General features: G+C 48.7%; 1 protein-coding gene across 3 annotated transcripts in view; it reads right to left on the bottom strand.

Annotated features, from left to right (window-relative positions):
* Positions 1 to 18,434, bottom strand: part of RMND5A (required for meiotic nuclear division 5 homolog A) — a 288,575-nt gene that overhangs the window by 35,605 nt on the left and 234,536 nt on the right. For all 3 annotated transcript variants that reach the window (XM_085642633.1, XM_085642632.1, XM_085642634.1), the window contains one exon: positions 17,416 to 17,518. In XM_085642633.1, coding sequence (XP_085498759.1) covers positions 17,416 to 17,518 — 103 coding nt within the window. The remainder of the gene's footprint in view (positions 1 to 17,415; positions 17,519 to 18,434) is intronic.

The following is an 18,434-nucleotide window of genomic DNA, read 5'->3' as shown; positions in this document are numbered from 1 at the left end:
GCATAATAGACACCAATAGGCCATGGGCAGAGCAATGTGTCCGCCTTTGGCCTATTACGTGCCGTATTTGAGAAAAACACGCACTCAAAGGCCAATCGCGGATGCCAAAAGGAAAAGCACACGCACGAGCGTGTGCGATTCCAGGCTCCATTTCTAAACCCCCTACAAAAGGGCTCTCGCCTGCACGAGCAGTGCTCTGCACTGCAACACAGGGCATGGGGCCTAAAAAGGGGGAAATCACCCTATACAATCAACTCCGGGTCCCATCTTGATTTCAATATGTTCCAAAATGTTCTCTTCTTTTTGCTGCCAGATCTCATTAAATCTAACTTGGAAATCGCCAAGACTGAGGACTTCCAGCCCAAAAAGTAAGGAGGGATAGGGTCTGTCCATTTTATACAAATGTGTCTCCTGGCTAAGAGAATGGCATAGAAAAGTAACGATCTTGCAGGACCGCTGACATTATCCTTCAAGCCAAAGATGATCAAAGGTAAGTCGATATTAACAAGGCTTCCTAATGTATCAGACAACATTTTTCCAATGCTGTCCCAAAAAGAGGCCAGAGCTGGACACTCTTTAAACATATGGATGTCAGAGGCCGAAGCCAATCCACATTTCTTACAACATACAGGCAACCCTTTATTGATGGGGTAAATGTAAGCCCTGTGAATAGTGAACAGATGGTTCCTTTTTAACCATGCCTTTTTTACAATTTCGTATAAGATTTTAAAAGAACACTGCCACAACGTATCACAGTCTTGAGCAGATAAAGGACTTCCCCACAATTCCTCGGCAAGTTTAAAGTCACCGTCCACTTTCTCCAATAGAGCCTGGTACCAGAAGGAGACTTCCTTCTTCCCCTGGGGTCTAGTCACAAGCTGATTTTCCAGGTGATTGCCTCCACCTAATAAGCTTCCATAAGTTGTTTGTAGGTGTGACTGGACCCAACTGGCCAGCTGGAGATATTTAAATTTGGAGAGACCAACCCCAACCTTTTCCCCAAGTTGTTCCCATGTAACTATGGTGCCATCTGAGATCAGGGTCCCCCCCCCCCCAAACTACCAGGCCGTCTTCCCTCAAAGGGGTTGCCAATCTGTCCCTCAAACATTCTGGGCCGCCGGGGGAATCCCATAGGGGAGCCAAGCTAGAGAAGTATCCAAGAGTGACTGGCCTCCTCAGTTCTGCCCATGTTTTAGCAAGGCCCTGCAAAACCTTAAACCTAATTCTTTTTTTACTTTGGATCACCAAGTTTGAACAGAAAACCCTCCACCAATAAGTGTGCACCCCTAAGCATGGCTAAAAACATCCCTCCTGCTCCGGTATTAACCAGCATTTTCAGAAGCATGCGTGCATGAGAGAGTTGGAAGGCCCAAGCATAAAGCTGGATATCTGGCAAAGCAAGACCTCCCTTCTCCCTCTTGCGTCTTAACTTTTTCCAAGTTATCCTGGGGAGTTTGTATCCCCAAACAAACGAGTTGATATCCCTCTGAATTTTATCAATTTGTGATTTCTCAAAATGGAGGGGAATACTATTGAAAAAAAAGGTAATTTTCGGGAGTATTGACATTTTAACTAAGTTAACTCTGCCAATAATGGACAGAGGGAGCGAAGCTCAAGATTTCATTAACTTCACACTCTCTTTTGCCACGAGGGTCAAATTAGTTTCGGCTATCTTAGTTATGTCCTGCACTATATATACCCCCAAGTATCTCATTCTAGGGCTTATCTGGTGCTTATAGTGATTTGCCTCCTGATTCCAGACCATAACCTCTGTCTTTGCGGCATTAATTTTGTAGCCTGAGACTAGTCCAAACTCCTGGGCTTGGCTGATAACTGCTGGAAATGCCGGGTCTAGATTGGCTGTAAAAATTAAAATGTCGTCAGCGAAGAGGGCTACCTTCCTCTCCCACTCCCCATATTTGAAAGACTGGATGTTGAGGTCCTCTCTTAGCCGTTGAGCATATGGCTCGATATATAAATCAAAAAGGAGAGGGGTGAGTGGGCAGCCCTGTCTAGTCCCCCTGGATATGTTAAAAGAGCCAGTGATATTGCCGTTTACAAGAAGTCTAGCCGTTGGACTCCGGTAGATAGACTGTATTGTACGGCGAAATTTCTCGCCAAGATTACATTTTTCCAAGACCTCCGACAGGTATATCCAATTAACCCTGTCGAAGGCCTTGGTGGCATCCAGGGTCATAGCCGCTAAGGGGATAGAGTGTGTAGAGGCCAGATCAATCGCTCCAATTAGGTTGTATGTGAGGTGCGAAAGCAGACGACCCTTAACGAAACCCTTCTGGTCTGGATGCAAAATGTCTCCTAACACTATACCCAATCTTGCTACCACTATAGAGGTGAAAATGTTATAGTCCGCATTCAGAAGAGATACGAGTCTATAAGACCCACAATTAGATGCCACTTTCCCTGGTTTCAGGATCAGGACTATAGTGGCATTGTTCCATGAATCTGGCGGATTTAGCCCTTCTTGCAGAATCTGATTAAAGAGGTTCGTCATAATGGGAACGACCTGGTCACTTATTGCTCTTTAGATCTCGGCTGAAAGCCCATCCGGACCCGCAGCCTTTCCGTTCTTGCCGTCAGAGATGGCATCCTTTACCTCAGCGTAGGAAAAGGCCCTGTCTAGATGTTGCTGCTGTTCTAAATTGAGGGAGGGGGATGCCTTCAAGCCACCTCGGTGCACTATAGCTCTCTACAGTGCCGTCCTCCCGATAAATAGATTGAAAAAAGGTCTGAAAGGCATCACGGATTTCCTCGTCAGCAACTAAAGTGATTTCCTTAATATAGCTCCTCGCTCGGTCCGATTTACTCTTCCATGCAAGGAGTTTGCCCGCTCCTTCTCTGTACTCGAAGTGGGAGATCTTACTGGCTTCCCATCTTCGAGTAAGCCTGGTGTTCAAAATATTTTCGAGCAGGGCTTTTAAACTACTGACCTTATCTTGTTTCTCTTGCTGAATTTCAGGGGAGACTGGGCTTGAGAGATCTACCTCTGCGTCTTTCAGCCGGTTTTCAATATCCGTGATCTCTTCGTTATACTTTTTGTTTCTATAACAGGACCTACTGGTAATTTGGCCTCGCAGAAAGGCTTTTAGAGAGTCCCAAACTGAAGTTATTGGAGCTGTGCCAGCGTTCACCTCCAAGAACCATTCCACCTCTTGTGAGAGAAAGGAGCCTTCCTCCTCCTCCAAAAGTATAGCTCGATTGAAGGACCAAGTCCTGATTGAACTAAAAACTGGGCATTTCAGAACCAGGAGAACCCCAGAATGATCTGAGAGATGGGGTGCCAGGTATGAGATGTTCTTAACCTGGCTCCTTAATGAGTAACTGGCCAGAACAAAGTCGATTCTTGACTGAAGCCGATATTTATAATTTCGATATGACACCCCTAACTGCTGCCCTGATTTATCCCTCCAGATGTCTGATAAGGTGAACTTCCTCTTTGCCCCAAGCAAATAATCCAGAGATTTAGAGAATACTACAGCTCTGTTGGTTGGGTATTTATCCAATGTGGGGTTCAAAACGATATTAAAATCGCCCGCCAGGACCATCGGTTCCGGGAAGTCAAGTACATGTGAAAAAATAGACTTTAGACTAGAGGGGTCATCGTGGTTGGGACCATAGTATCCGATTAAAGTTAGCAAGGTCTCCATTACTACAACTTTTACAATGACCCATCTGCCATTTGGATCTTTTATCTGGGATAAGATATGAGCCCTAGCTGTTTTTTTTTTTTTAAATAATAGACACCCCTCTAATGTTTGCTGACTGACTTGTGCATACATAAGAGCCTACCCAGCTTTGACACTTTAACAGAGAAATCATCTAATAGATGAGTTTCCTGGAGGACAAGGACCTGCGTTGAAGAGTCCCGTAAATATTGTACAATCTGATCTCTTCTTGGTCTAGTGCGCAGGCCATTGACGTTCCAGGAAAGAATCTGAAAAGAGCTCATGGTGGCTCTGAATTCCGCATATCCACCGGGATCAAGGCTTGAGGCACAAACATCAGCACCCGGAAGCAGATCAGCCCACTTCCAACGCCCTTATCTTTAGCTTTAAAGTTGGACAAGTCAAAAATAGTGGAAATGAGGATTTTTTTTGTTTTATTCCCCTGCTACCCCCTCCACCCCACCCGTGGAGAACCCTACCCCCAGTCATCCGGAAAAATAGAGTCCAGATAATTGCACCCCGGAAGTGCCCACCCCCTCCACCCCAAAAAAGAAAGAAAAAAACAGAAATACTGAGGAAGAAAAAGAAGAACCTACCTTAACCTGAGCCAACCTAATAACAGCGCAATAGATCTGGGATATAAGAAGGAAGGAAAAAGAGAAAAAAAAGAGAAGGAAAACCTAATCCTATACACACATTTGTTATTTATTTTGTTTTCATATTATATATATATATATATATATATATATATATATATATACACACACATACATATATATATATATATATACATGAATGAATACTCCTCTCACACCAGGAATGACGACGCCATGTCTTGACAATATGGATCAGATTTTAATCAACGGCAATGTCGGACGCGTTGCGCCTGAACCAGCAGGCTTGTTCACCAACAAAGTTTTGTCAAAAAAAAGCGTCCTATATAACTCGCGCGCCCGCAATCCACTCCTCATGACGTCACATATTACATCACTCATGACATGGTCAGTGGCATCACTCATGACATCAATGATGACATCATCCTTGTGATAGAGTGACGGTCGCGCAAGTTATAGTTATCTGAACTAACTATAAAGGGGGAATTTCATTGGTTTTTTACGAGTGAAATATCCACCCAACTATAACATGTGTGAAACCTATGGTTTTTTTAAGTGAATTTGCAAGGTTTTTTAAATGCTAATTCCCAACTATAACGTGTATGAAACCTATGGTTTTTTCAGTGAATTTGTACGGTTTTTTAAATGCTAAGTTATGTATGTATTATTATCTTTTTTATATATTTATTTTACAATAAACTACGTATTACATTTTTTTTTTTTTGGTTTTACACCGTGCGCGCACCCCCGCGATTTTTTTGAAAAAAAAATTATATATTTTTTTTCTGCCTTCGGGGTCCTTCAGGGACTGACTCTCTACCCTGCCCCCTTTTCACGTCCGCCAACATCCTTTTTCACACTCGCACTGAAAACAAACAAAATGGCGGCCGACACTTCCTGATTTCGACCGATTCGAACGTTGACTAACATGTAACCACCAATCAGAATTACGCTCGCGCACGTTAGGGTGCGCGCACGGTACGCGCTTATAGATATTTATATGCTTTTAAAGAACAAGTTACTTACCTTCGGTAACGATGTATCTGTAAGAAACATTAGTTAGTTAGATTCCTCACCTTAGAATATCCCCAGGCGTCAGACTGGATCCGGAAGATTTTTTGTCAGCAATACCCCTTGCGCGTCGCTAGGCGTCGTCTGCGGCTCCGCGTCCGTCGTCGGCGTCGTGCGCCGGAATGACGTCGTCGGAGTACTTAGACACCGCCCTCGCGCGCTGACGTCAGTTCTTGTACATAGCCTTCCGCGCCAGGAACACAGAGCCATGCAAGAGACCGACACTGGTGCCAAAAAATTCTAGGGCCCTGAAAGGAATAGCCTTAACCCTAGATGTCAGTTCGCAGAACGGGGAGGATGGGTGGGTCGGTGAGGAATCTAACTAACTAAGGTTTCTTACAGGTACATCGTTACCGTGAAAGAAACACGTTAGTTAGATTCCTCACCTTAGAATAGATACCCAAGCAATACCAACCCCGGTGGTGGGTCTGCGAACCAAGATCACACCAGAAAGTCCTGGAGGACAGAACGGCCAAAGAAGCCATCCCTCCGGACTTGGCTGTATAGGCAATAATGCCTGGCAAACGTGTGCAGCGAAGCCCACGTTGCCGCCTGACAGATGTCCTGCAAAGGGACTCCTCGTCCCAAAGCAGTAGTAGCCGCTGTGGCCCGAGTAGAATGGGCGCGCAGCCCAACAGGCGGTTCCTTTTTTGCCATGGAATAACAGATTTTTATACACAAAACGACCCACCGGGAGATGGTCCGTTTGTGTACAGCTTTTCCCTTCTTTGCACCCACGTAGCCCACGAAAAGTTGGTCGTCCACTCGGAACTGTTTAGTGAGGTCCAAATAAAAGGAGAGCGCCTGTTTTGGGTCCAGACGGTGGAGCCGCTCTTCCTCTTTGGAAGGATGCGGAGGCGGAAAGAAGGTGGGCAAGGTGACAGATTGCCCAAGATGAAAGGGGGTCACCACTTTCGGTAGAAAGGAAGGACGAGGCCGAAGGACAACCTTGTCCGGAAGAACAGATAGAAAAGGAGGCTTGGAGGATAGAGCCTGGAGCTCACTCACCCGTCTACCCGAGGTGATGGCTACCAGGAAAGCAGTCTTAAGAGTGAGAAGACGAAGAGGACAATTGTGAAGAGGCTCAAAGGGAGCGCACATCCTGAATGTCAAGACAAGATTCAAGTCCCACTGAGGCATTACGAAAGGGACAGGAGGGAACGTGTGAGTAATGCCTTTAAGAAAGCGTGACACTACAGGGGACTTGAAAAGAGAAGGCTGATCGGGAAGCCGTAGGAAGGCAGAGAGAACAGCAAGATAATTTTTCAAGGTGCCAAGGGCAGAGCCCTGCCGGACCAAAGACAGGAGAAAGAGGAGAACCTCAGAAAGAGGGGCGGAGAGGGGATCCACAGCCTTTGCTGTGCACCATGCCACAAATTTGTTCCACCGGCAGGCGTATACCGTCTTTGTGGAGGGACGCCTGGCTGCCAGAATGATATCACAGACTTCAGGAGGCAAGTCAATTGGCATCAACTGCCGCCGCTCAATCTCCACGCATGGAGGTCGAGGCTGGACAGGTTCGGGTGGAGGACCGTCCCCTGCTGCTGCGACAGAAGATCCTCCCAAAGGGGCAGACGTATCGGAGGATCGGTCAACATACTGAGTAGCTCGGGATACCAGTACCTTCGTGCCCAATCCGGAGCCACCAAGATGACTTGGGCCCGGTCGCGCTTGATCTTCTTCAGCACTCTGGGCAGAAGTGGTATAGGAGGAAAGGCGTACAACAGACCGCAACTCCACTCGTGACGAAAAGCGTCGCCGAGCGAGTGCCGCCTTGGAAATTCCAAGCGCAGAACTGCTGACATTGCGCGTTCTCGTCGGTGGCGAATAGATCTAACCAAGGCTCTCCCCACTGCTGAAAGAGACCTTGCGCCACCTCGGAGTTCAGACGCCATTCGTGATCCATCATGCACCGGCGGCTGAGTTCGTCTGCTCTGGCGTTTAGAGAGCCCGCCAGATGTTGAACCACCAGGGTGACGCCCTGGTGTTCCAGCCTTGTCCAGAGGCGCAGAGCCTCCTGACAAAGGGTCCACGACCCCACCCCGCCCTGTTTGTTGCAATACCACGTGGCGGTGGTGTTGTCCGTGAACACCTGCACGACACTTCCCCGGACAGAGGGAAGGAAGGCTTTCAGTGCAAGCCGGATCGCCCACAGCTCCAACAAGTTGATGTGGAGGCGAGACTCCGCCGGAGACCAGAGGCCTCTGATCTCCGCCTCTCCCATATGGCCACCCCATCCCAGGAGGGACGCATCCGTCACTACGACATGCTCCGGTAGGGGTAGGGAGAGGCTCTTGCCCGTGACCCAATCGCGGTCCGTGAGCCACCACTGCAACTGCTGTGCAGTGCCCTCCGAGAACAAGACATGGTCGGACAGGTTGCCGTGATGCTGTGCCCACTGAAACTTCAGGTCCCACTGCAGAGCCCGCATGCGCCGCCTGGCGTGATGCACTAGTAGGATGCAGGAGGCCATCAGCCCCAGAAGCCGCAACACTAGCCTGACCGAAACCCAGGATAGAGGCCGAAAGATGGGAATCAGGGCCTGGATATCCCGGACCCGCTGCTCCGGTGGATGGACCCGGAACTGCGCCGAATCGAGAACCGCTCCGATGAAGAGGAGCTTCTGAGAGGGGCTCAGGTGTGACTTCGGCACGTTGATGGAAAACCCCAGCAAATGCAGGAGATCCGCCGTAGTCTGGAGGTGGGAGACGACTGCCTGGGGCGAGCCTGCCTTCAACAACCAGTCGTCGAGATAGGGGAAGACTGGAACCCCTGATCTGCGCAGATGAGCTGCGATCACCGCCATCACTTTCGTGAACACCCGAGGGGCACTAGTAAGGCCGTAGGGGAGCACGGTGAACTGAAAGTGCTCCTGACCCACCGTGAACCGCAGGTAACGCCGGTGGGCCGGCAGGACGGGGATGTGGAAATATGCGTCCTGCAAGTCCAACGCTACCATCCAGTCTCCAGGGTCTAGGGCAGCTAGAACCTGAGCCAGAGTCAACATTTTGAACCGTTCCTTCCGGAGAAAGGCATTGACGTTCCGGAGGTCCAAGATAGGGCGTAGGCCCCTTTTGCCCTTCTTGGGAACCAGAAAGTAGTGGGAATAACAACCACGACCTACTTCTGGGCTCGGAACGCGCTCGACGGCCCCCTTGGCCAAGACTTGGCCGAAACGTCCTCGCGGAGAAGATTCAAATGATCCCCCGAGATACGGTGGTGCTGTGGTGGCATGGCTGGAGGGGTCGTCTCGAAGGGGAGGGAGTAGCCCCTTCGGACAATTTGCAGCACCCACCTGTCCGACGTGATGGAACGCCAGTGGAGCAGATGATGGCGAACTCTGCCGCCCACTGGCGTGGAATGGGCCTGAAAGCTCGGACTAGGAAGGCTTTGAGGCGGATGCTGCCGGGGTGGATGTGGACTGACCGCGTCGTCCTCCGGTACCGCCTCGGTGGAAACCGCGACTGCGTGCAGGCTGGTTCTGCGGCCGGTGGCTAGGCGGACGTGAGGAGGTGCCCCTTCCTTGGCCACGAAAGGAGCGAAAAGCGGAAGTTTGTGGCCGCGGGGCCGAGAGGCCCAAGGACGTGGCCGTAGCCCGGGAGTCCTTGAAGCGAGCCAGCGCACTGTCCGCTTTCTCACCAAAAAGGCGAGCGCCATCAAAAGGCATGTCCATGAGGGTGCTCTGGACATCCCCTGAAAAAGACGTGGACCGCAGCCAGGCGTGACGTAGAAGCGCCACCGTGGTAGAAATCGCCCTACCCAGCGAGTCCGTAGTGTCGAGTCCACATCGGATTGCATGGCGCGCTGCATCTCTCCCATCAGCCAGGGCCGAGGAAAGCTGCGCCCGGGCCTCCTCCGGGCACAGTGGCAGCACGTCCTCCACCGCATCCCACAGAGAGTGGGAATAACGGTCCAAGAGACAGGCGGTGTTCAAAGACCGCAGGCCCAAACTGAGCGAAGAGAACAGCTTCTTACCAAACTGTTCCAGTCTCTTGGAATCCCGGTCCGGAGGAGCGGACGGGAAGGTGGATTGGGAGGTAGAGGCCTGGATAACCAGACTCTCGGGGGTGGGGTGTTGGGACAGAAAACTGGGGTCGCCCGGAGCAGGGCGGTGGCGCCTGGCAACGTTCCTATCCACAGGAGGGACTGTGGAGGGCTTGGACCAGGTGCCCTGCAGAACGTCAGTGAGGGCCTCATTGAATGGCAGCTGAGGCTCAGTGGAGCATGCGGCAGACTGAAGCACCTCAGTGAGGATGTTAGTCCTCACAGCCACGGCAGGCAGCTCAAGCCCAAGGGCTTCGGCCGCCTTGCACAGCACCACAGAAAAAGCTGCACCCTCCTCCGAAGCCACAGTCGGAGGAGAGATGAATCCAGTGTCCGGAGAGGTATCCAACCCACTGGCCTCCCCCAGTTCATCTGCCCAGTCCTGTGCAAGTTGGCTCTGAAGGGCCATAGGGTCATCAGACCCCTCCCAGTCGCCCCCGTCATCCGATTCCTGGTAAACAGGAGGAATGATCGGAGCCGGTCGATAGACAATATGTGTCTCTAGCAGCGTCGGATGCGGCGCCGCATCGGCGTCGGGACCGGACAGGGGCTGAACCGGGGATCGACGTCGACCGGAGCCGGCGTCGGGGGTGGTATCGGTGTCGGCGGAGGAGGCGTTACGAGGTCGACCGGCGTCGACGGGGGCCCAGGCTCGGGCCCCTCGGGGACCTGCGGCGTCGGGGCCGGAGCCTCCAACGGCGCCGGAGCCGCCGGCATGCGAGGTCGCCCAGTCGAGTCCGCGGGGCCCAAAGGCGCGCCAGCGGGCGTCGACGGCAGGGCCAGGCTCCTCATGGCCGAGAGGAAGGCACTGACCTCCGCCGGCGTCGCGTCAGTCCCAGGAACCGTCGGGTATGGGGACTTGCGCGGCTCCTGCGGAGCCGCGGGGGTGGAACCACCCGGACCCTCGGCCGAGTCGCGCGACCGGCGAGGGGAGTCCGAAGAGCAGTGTCGCTTCTTGGACTTCTTGGAGTGCCTCAACTTACCCGAAGACTTCGAGCCAGACGAGTGACGATGTCGAGTGCGGCTCCGAGACCGTTCCTCGGACCTCCTCCTGGACCGGGATCGAGAGCGAGAGCGACGCGGAGCCGAGTGGGAATCTCGAGAAGCTTGCGGGACCGCTCCCTCCTAGCTTTCGAGGTCAGGGCCATACAATCAGGGCACGACGCCGCGTCGTGGTCGATGCCCAAGCAGTACAGGCACCGGCGGTGATGATCGGTCACCGACATCAGTCGGTGACAGTCGTCGCAGGCCTTGAAACCAGGCATCCTACCGGCGAGTCGAGAATTGACCAAAAAGAGTCAAAAAAAGTTAGTCAAAAATTGACTAAAGGGGTAGCTCTCCCGGATCTGCGCTTACTGGCGTGGAAAAAAGAAGAACTGACGTCAGCACGCGAGGGTGGCGTCTAAGTAATCCGACGACGTCATTCCGGCGCACGACGCCGACGACGGACGCGGAGCCGCAGACGACGCCGAGCGACGTGCAAGGGGTATTGCTGACAAAAAATCTTCCGGATCCAGTCTGACGCCTGGGGATATTCCAAGGTGAGGAATCTAACTAACGTGTTTCTTTCAGATTGCTATTTTCTCAGGAACTACTGAACAGATTGACACCAGACCTGCAAAAGGCACTTCCCTGACCTGAGGACTACCTCTCTGCCAAATTTCAAGTAATTCTGTTCAGCCGTTCGAAACGATGGAAATGTCTTTTCATCCGTTAATTTTCTTCCTGTAGCCAACGCGTTTCGGAGCTGTGTGCTCCTTCTTCTTGGGCTGGTAGGTGAGCGGCGGAATTGGCAGTTTTCAGTGGCTTCCCATAATTCTTTACACTTGGTAGTGGATAGGTCCATTTAAAGCTATAGTAGCTGCACGGTATGCTGGGACTCGTAGTTTGCCATCTGCCCAAATTTTTTCCTTTCGTGGGTTCCGCTATTCACCAATTCATTGAGAGAAAATTCGGAGGACCCGTACTGCACCTCTGAAACCTCTCAATGAATTGGTGAATAGCGGAACCCACGAAAGGAAAAAATTTGGGCAGATGGCAAACTACGAGTCCCAGCATACCGTGCAGCTACTATAGCTTTAAATGGACCTATCCACTACCAAGTGTAAAGAATTATGGGAAGCCACTGAAAACTGCCAATTCCGCCGCTCACCTACCAGCCCAAGAAGAAGGAGCGCACAGCTCCGAAACGCGTTGGCTACAGGAAGAAAATTAACGGATGAAAAGACATTTCCATCGTTTGCAATAAAGTGGTCTCACTTACCTGGCTGTCGAGTGCTCATTCAAGCAACAGGAGCAATTTGCAAAATAATATACATATATATATATATATACACATATACATATATACATTTATTTTTTATTTTTCTTGCATTATACTCCCCTTAATTTTGCTGCATAGAAGAATATTTATAGTATATGTATTTGGAAAGCATGCTGTGAAGGGGGCCTAGGGAAACTGGGGAAAAAGCTAGAAAAGATTATGCAAAGGTATCGCCGACCAGTTCACTGATCCTTGCTTAGCATATTAGCAAGCAGTTCCTCTGCATCCTGTACGGTTCTCACATTATGAATTTTGTTCTTAAACATGATCCTTAAAGAGTCAGGGAATTTAAGTTGAGCCACAGCTCCTAGCTTCTTAAAGTCCTCCAGCTTCCTACCCAGCTCCCATTGTCTATCGAACGTTGTTCTAGCCAGGTCTGATCTAATCTGGAATGAAAACTCCTTAACCTTCAGTGACTTGTATTTAAGAGATAGGTTGAGGATTTTCTCTTTCAATGAATAAGTATGGAAGTTTATGAGAATCTTTCTCGGTTTAGGTCGATTCGGATTTCTTCTGAAGGGGACTTTGTGAACTCTCTGGATGTCCCTGCCCAGTTTGTCTTCGGAGATCTCTAATTCAAGTGAATCTTTTAAAAGTGTGATCATGAAGGACTTGAGAGCTTCGCTTTCGCTCCCCTAAGGAACATTCAGTATTCTCAAGTTATTCCTACGGGAGTTATTTTACAATGTTTTTAGGCCTGTCTCGCAGGACCCCTTCATCTCTTTTGAGAGTGACTAGATCAGCTTTCAGGACATCGAGCTGATCTGTTAATGCCCCCACATTAGATTCTGGTATCTCCGTCCTGGTGTTTAAAAGGTCCACTTTTTTTATCCAGTGACTCGCAAAAGCTCCTGATTTCTCCTTGATTTGCAGCTGAGACCTCAAACCCTTTTTTGATATCCGCCGATAATGAGGCCAGAAGGAACTCCGACGAAGAAATCGAGTGTACCTCTGGATTTTGAGCCATCACTCCACTGTCTGACCCTCCACCCTCCAGACCCAACCCCTTAGATATGTCCTTGGAGGTATCCGGGGATTCAACTTGAAGGGCCTGGCCTACTACCTCCATTGCGTTATCTCTCCCCTACAAAGCAAGACTTTCAGTATCAAATGGGCCCAGCTCTCCAACAAGTGGGGAACCTCCCGACTTTGTCTTTTCTGCTATTGATGCTTCTATGTTGGCAGATCCCCCTATGGATTCATTGTTTCCCTGACTTTCCAGCCTCCCTGTCTCACAAGGCACAGAACCTCCAGGAGGACCTTAAAGTAAGACCTTAAGGAAGGGGTAATCTTGAGCTTAGCTTCTGAAGGAGTGCTTTTAGACCTGCCCGATTTTATATTCCTTTTTTTAATTTCTCCACATAGAAAGGTCGAGGTATTCTTTATTGCGGTCTTCGTCTTAGCGCTTCTGCTACCGTGGCCCTCCTTCGTACTGTTGTTCGTGCTATTACTAACACTATCCGTGCTTACATCTAGACTATCCTCCAGCCTATTCTCATATACCTGTTGGATATCCTTCCCAACAGATTTTACTTTTGCAAAGCCCCCCCGCGTTTTCTCCCCTTCCTAGTGATTTTACTGTAAGCTTGGGGAGAAACAGAGGCTGAGGCAGGGGGGTTGATAACAACTGCGGCGCGTCCAACCTGAGTCTGGGGCCCCCCCCCAACCAACAAACCGCCACAAGCCTGGGGCTGCTCCTCCGGGCTCCCTTGCAGCAACGCTCCGACGTCTGCCTCCTTGCTGCACTTGTCAATTTCCCCGACGCTCTCCAGCTTGGGTGGTATACGGCTAGTGCTGCCCCTTCCCCGGATGACCCGGCGGAGACCACGGGCTGCTGCTCTCCGGCTCCTCCTCAGCTCCAGCGCTGCTGCCTCCCACCGCGTCGGGCAGGGAGAAGCCAAGACCGGGCTAGGAGCTATACCAGATCCGACACACATCCGCACAAAGAAACAAGAAAGAGTCGGAACCCAAACAGACCGCCCAAAGGGGAAAACAACACCCAAAACGCCGCCCCCCCCAAAAAAAAAAGGGCAGAACAATCCCAACACGCCGATCAGGCGAAAAGAATCCCTCTGTATTCAGCACGCATTCACCATGGCGTGAAGGTAGGCAGAACCTCCGGGTGCAGCGGCAGCTCAACTAGCTGCCGCCATGTTCTCCACTGCATACACTACAACTAATAAAAAAAAATTAGCTACTTGTTATTTTTATAAATTCGTGTGAATCTCCTTTTTGAGCTGTGTGTCTCATTTATTAACCATTGGGTGTATTTTCACTTGTGTGTTCAGCCTAAAGATGCTCGGCCACATACCCGCCTAACAGAGCACCTTGGGATTGCCATAGCAAGCCCCCCGTCCACTCATAAGGAAACCCTTGGACTCTTAACACGATAGGTCTCATTTGGTATATCATATAAAGAGCCAGCTTCCTACAGTGGACAGTTGAGACACAGTGCAGTGATATCTGGACTGCAGAAAGTGTTCTCCAGAGTGATCTTTCCATTCTATCAAGTGACAAGACTTTCTAGTTCCATACATTACAATGAAGTGACATGCCAGCGATTAGTTCATTTTATCTTGCACAGATGGACAACATTTTGGTAATGAGGTATATCAATCAATTGTGGTTGAAGTAGCAGATCAAAGGACAAGGTCTGCTAGATTTCATTTTAGCATGCAGGCATGGAGTATCAAATTGCTCACAAGAGTACCTGAAAGCACTCAGGAATCATCAATAACTTTGGATGCACTTGTACCAGCAAGTCTTCCTTAAATGATCACTAGAAGAAGTGGTTAACATTCAAACTAAGAGAACTGGGAAAGGGTTACAGGCAACTCATATGAGTTTGTGAAAGGCATGCTCCATACCCGGGATGCTATCATTCAGAAGACCACTGTACAGGTTAATAAACAGGGAAGATCATACTTTTGAATTTTTCAGGATGTATATAAAGCTCCTGTAATGGTCTGGCCTTGGGGCTGCCATCTTGAAAACAGTGGGGACATCCCTGTCTGGTGCCCTGCTCCACCCTCCAGGCCACTGAAATCTCCCACCCCAACACCCTGACACAAGCCATGGGGCTCGTATAGAGCAGCTGCACGTAGCCCTGGAAGACCGGACCGAAGCCCAAAAGTGTGACGTAGGGCTCCATTCGACAAGCAATAACACTTACGGGATCCAGAACCATTTCGCTCTATTGACCTGGATATGTCCATGGAGAGGTGGAGAGAGGGCAGATCCCTATTTGCTGAAGATCTAAACCCGGGGGAGGTTTTTCTCACATTTCAGAAAGCTCAGGACACCTTTGATGTGGGAAGGGCCATTTCCTGCAGTATGCCAAATTAGAAAATACTGTGTAGGAACTCTGGCGCCCAAACCCAACAGCCCCATCACCATCCCAGGTTTTGGGGGCCTGATTAGAATAGATGGGGAGAGCAGACACCTTATCTTCCTGTTCTGTAAAGCTCTTCAGGGTGACCTGATGAAGAGTATGTACAAAGCAAAAACAGCATGGAAAACAGATTGGGGGTGGGGAGTCATTAAGGATTCGGACTGGAATCATGCATGCAGTCTGGTAAAGACGGTGTCTTGTAACAACTGATTTAAACTACTCCACTTTAATTACCTGCACCGCACATACATAGGCAAGGAGACTAGGGGCGCATGTTTTGGGGAGGAGAGTGCCACATTCGTACACCTGGGATGGCACTGTGCAGGGGTGCATGGTTTCTGAAAGGAGGTGGTGCCCGCATTGAGGAAACAGTGGGAATCTCCATCTCTCTGACAAGGGACGCAAGATCTCATACAAAATCCTACAGTTAGCACTGCTTCTTCCTAAACGACGAATAGCTATTGGGGTGATGGGATCCCGGATCCCAAGTGAGGCCGTATTTATTAAAGATGTTCTAGACTGGGTAGTTGCAGAGGAGCAATAAATGACACTTTCTTGCACAGATGACAGGGTAGCTGAAGACATGGCATATTCTGCACTACAGATGCGTAAACGACCACGGTGTTATGTCTCCAGTGACCTTGTGCGCATGTAATTTCAATAATGTGATTGTTCCTCCAGCGTCTTCATCCATTAATACGTGATGACAGGAATCTTCGTCAAGAGATCAAGAGAAGATGACAAGACAACAAAGAGGGTAATCTCCAACAAACAGAGATACTTCCTCTTGACTAAATGAAGTGCTTCTTTATTTGGTGGAGATGTCCTCATATTCCTCTGCATCAGGAACGCCCTTGGAGGGGGCAATGTGCGCCCCACTCTATTAACTGTATCGAATATGTGGACCTGGCCCACGCGAGTGCTTCATTAAACAAGTGCGGGAGACCACACTTGTTTTTTTTCTTTTATTTTTTGTGGCAGATTAGCAGCTCTGTTGCAATTTTGCAGCAACATTTTCTTTTTCAAGTGCTTTTTTACCCTAGCAGAGTCCCAAGGGGACCCCAGGACCAGAACAAGGGGGTCTGGGTATTCCTATCCTGCCCCCTTTCTTTTTTTAACGTTTTTTTCTGGGATTTGGCTGAAGTTGAGTCCCTAGATGGCTGCCATCACTTCCTGGCTGAAATGCTGTCAGCCAATCAGATATCAGCACAAGAGTGGGTGGGTTCACTGAGCTTTTGTGTCCCAATATATACAAATCTGGATTTCCCTCAATCTCTCAATAACCACTGAATAGATTTACACAAATCCATAAAAAAGTAGCTTTCTGGTCCAAGAGCTACCTTTCTGCCAAATTTGGTGGAATTACGTTCAGCAGTTTGGGCTGTAGTCGTATCTAAAATCCCTATTGGAATCTGCATGGGGAAAATGTGTTTGGGACACCCCACCCCCCGCCCCCCCCCCCTCCCCCCGCTTCGGTTTTCTCGGCCCCGCTTGCGAATCACTCGAAACTTTCAACACAGCAGCTCAACCGACTGTCGTACTAATTTTGAACATTTTGTGAATAATCGAACAGCGCCAAAGTTATTGGCAAAACTAAAAAAACTTTTCCTATGCAAAGTAGGTCCTACCTAGAACTACCTAGGAGATAGATCAATAGATAGATAAAATTGCACTGGTAATGGTTTACCATTTTCTGGAATTCACAAGAGTTCACAGGAGGAGGCCTAGAACACCGCACCCCTAGCAAATGTTTGTGAACTCTATTCTTTATATGAGCAAATATACACTCATATTTGCTCAAGCAAAAATCAGCTGAGCGACTGCAATTCACGTTCCCCGAATCCTCTTGTCAACACGATGAAAAGCGTTTTACTCATACCCTGGTCAGGAGTAATTTTTCATCCTCTTCCAGTGTGGGAAAGAATTGGAGAAGATATTGTGAATACCATTAAACAGGTTTTTCTGTAGGTGTGCACAGATTTGACAGGCATTCCAACCCTAGAACTACTGCTACTCACAGACGCTTGCGAAAAGGTGCCAAAATCAAAGCCTTACTACGATTCAAATTTTGATATAAAATGACCCTAACCTAATCAGGCCAAATACCTTCCTGGGACAGAACCTTGGTCTCGGATCACCAGCTGGTGCATAAAGATTAACATCTGTTGAATTAACAATAGTAACAGTAAAAAGTTAAAAAAAAAATAAACAAAATGTAGTGAAAACAGAGTCCTCCTATAATTAACATGAAATAAGACTGCGGTTGTTTAGACCGATGCATATACTTACAGGTAACTCATCTTTCTGGTTCCACACTCCAGTGCATTGTCTTTGTTCTATTACCGCTTTGATATTAATGAGAGCTGGCAGTGCTACGCAGCCTGCAGAAAAACTAGAAAAATTGATGTGCAAAATAAGTTAAGGCAATGCAATCTGTAATGCCAATTTCATTTTTACAAAACTGCTTAAACAGAGACAACCAAAAATAACTTTGTTTATTCTAAGCAGCAATTAATACAAAATTGCACTGCAGCCTTATTCAATGCAAAACAAACGTATTAGATTAACTACGGCAACATTTTTTCTAAGTAAATTCTAAGAACAAAAAAAAAATCTACCCACCCAAACATCAGATAGAAAATCCAGGATACACCACCAACTGTGCCAAATACTACTTAATGGTTTTAAGTCCTACATTCTGCTAATAACATGTTATGGTATGTACACAGAAAAAACAAAGATCTGTCACAGGAGATGAACCTGAGAGCGACTATAAATCTTATGTCATGACAGATGATTTGGTTAGAGGGAAAAGCTTAGGTTAAAAAACCAAGCACAAAAACACGCACTTGGGGAACAGCCATTACCACAAGCAGTGAAGGATTTTGGAAAAGTTCCCAAAGGCAACAAAACATCAAACAAGATAGTGGTCAATGATTAAGATGGCTTCAAATTGACTAAAAATGTAACAGTACGCATAGGAGAGCAGGGGCAATGTTATGTTGTATAGATTTGAACAAACTATGAGGTAATGATCAGGTTGCAGGAGCTGTTAGGAGACTAAATCAGTGTTACACTCGGGATGAAGCCTTAAGACCCATCCTATTTGACAGTGCTCCAAGTCCACTCAACCGAATATAAAGATAACACATGGGAGGTGAGGGGTGCCGGGAGGCTGAGCCAGTGTAGGCTAATTAGTACTATTCTCTCCTTGTAAGTCACTGGAGCACCTTCCTACCCACATCAGCATGCTACAGGTACGTACATAAGGTGAGGTACCTCAATACCAGAGGCATTAAGCCTTCAGT

The sequence above is a fragment of the Triturus cristatus genome, chromosome 2_2 (genome assembly GCF_964204655.1).
Source record: "Triturus cristatus chromosome 2_2, aTriCri1.1, whole genome shotgun sequence".
In the NCBI taxonomy this organism is placed as follows: Eukaryota; Metazoa; Chordata; class Amphibia; order Caudata; family Salamandridae; genus Triturus; species Triturus cristatus.
The sequence above is the reverse complement of the archived record's forward strand: the minus strand, read 5'-3'. Positions and strand labels throughout refer to the sequence as shown.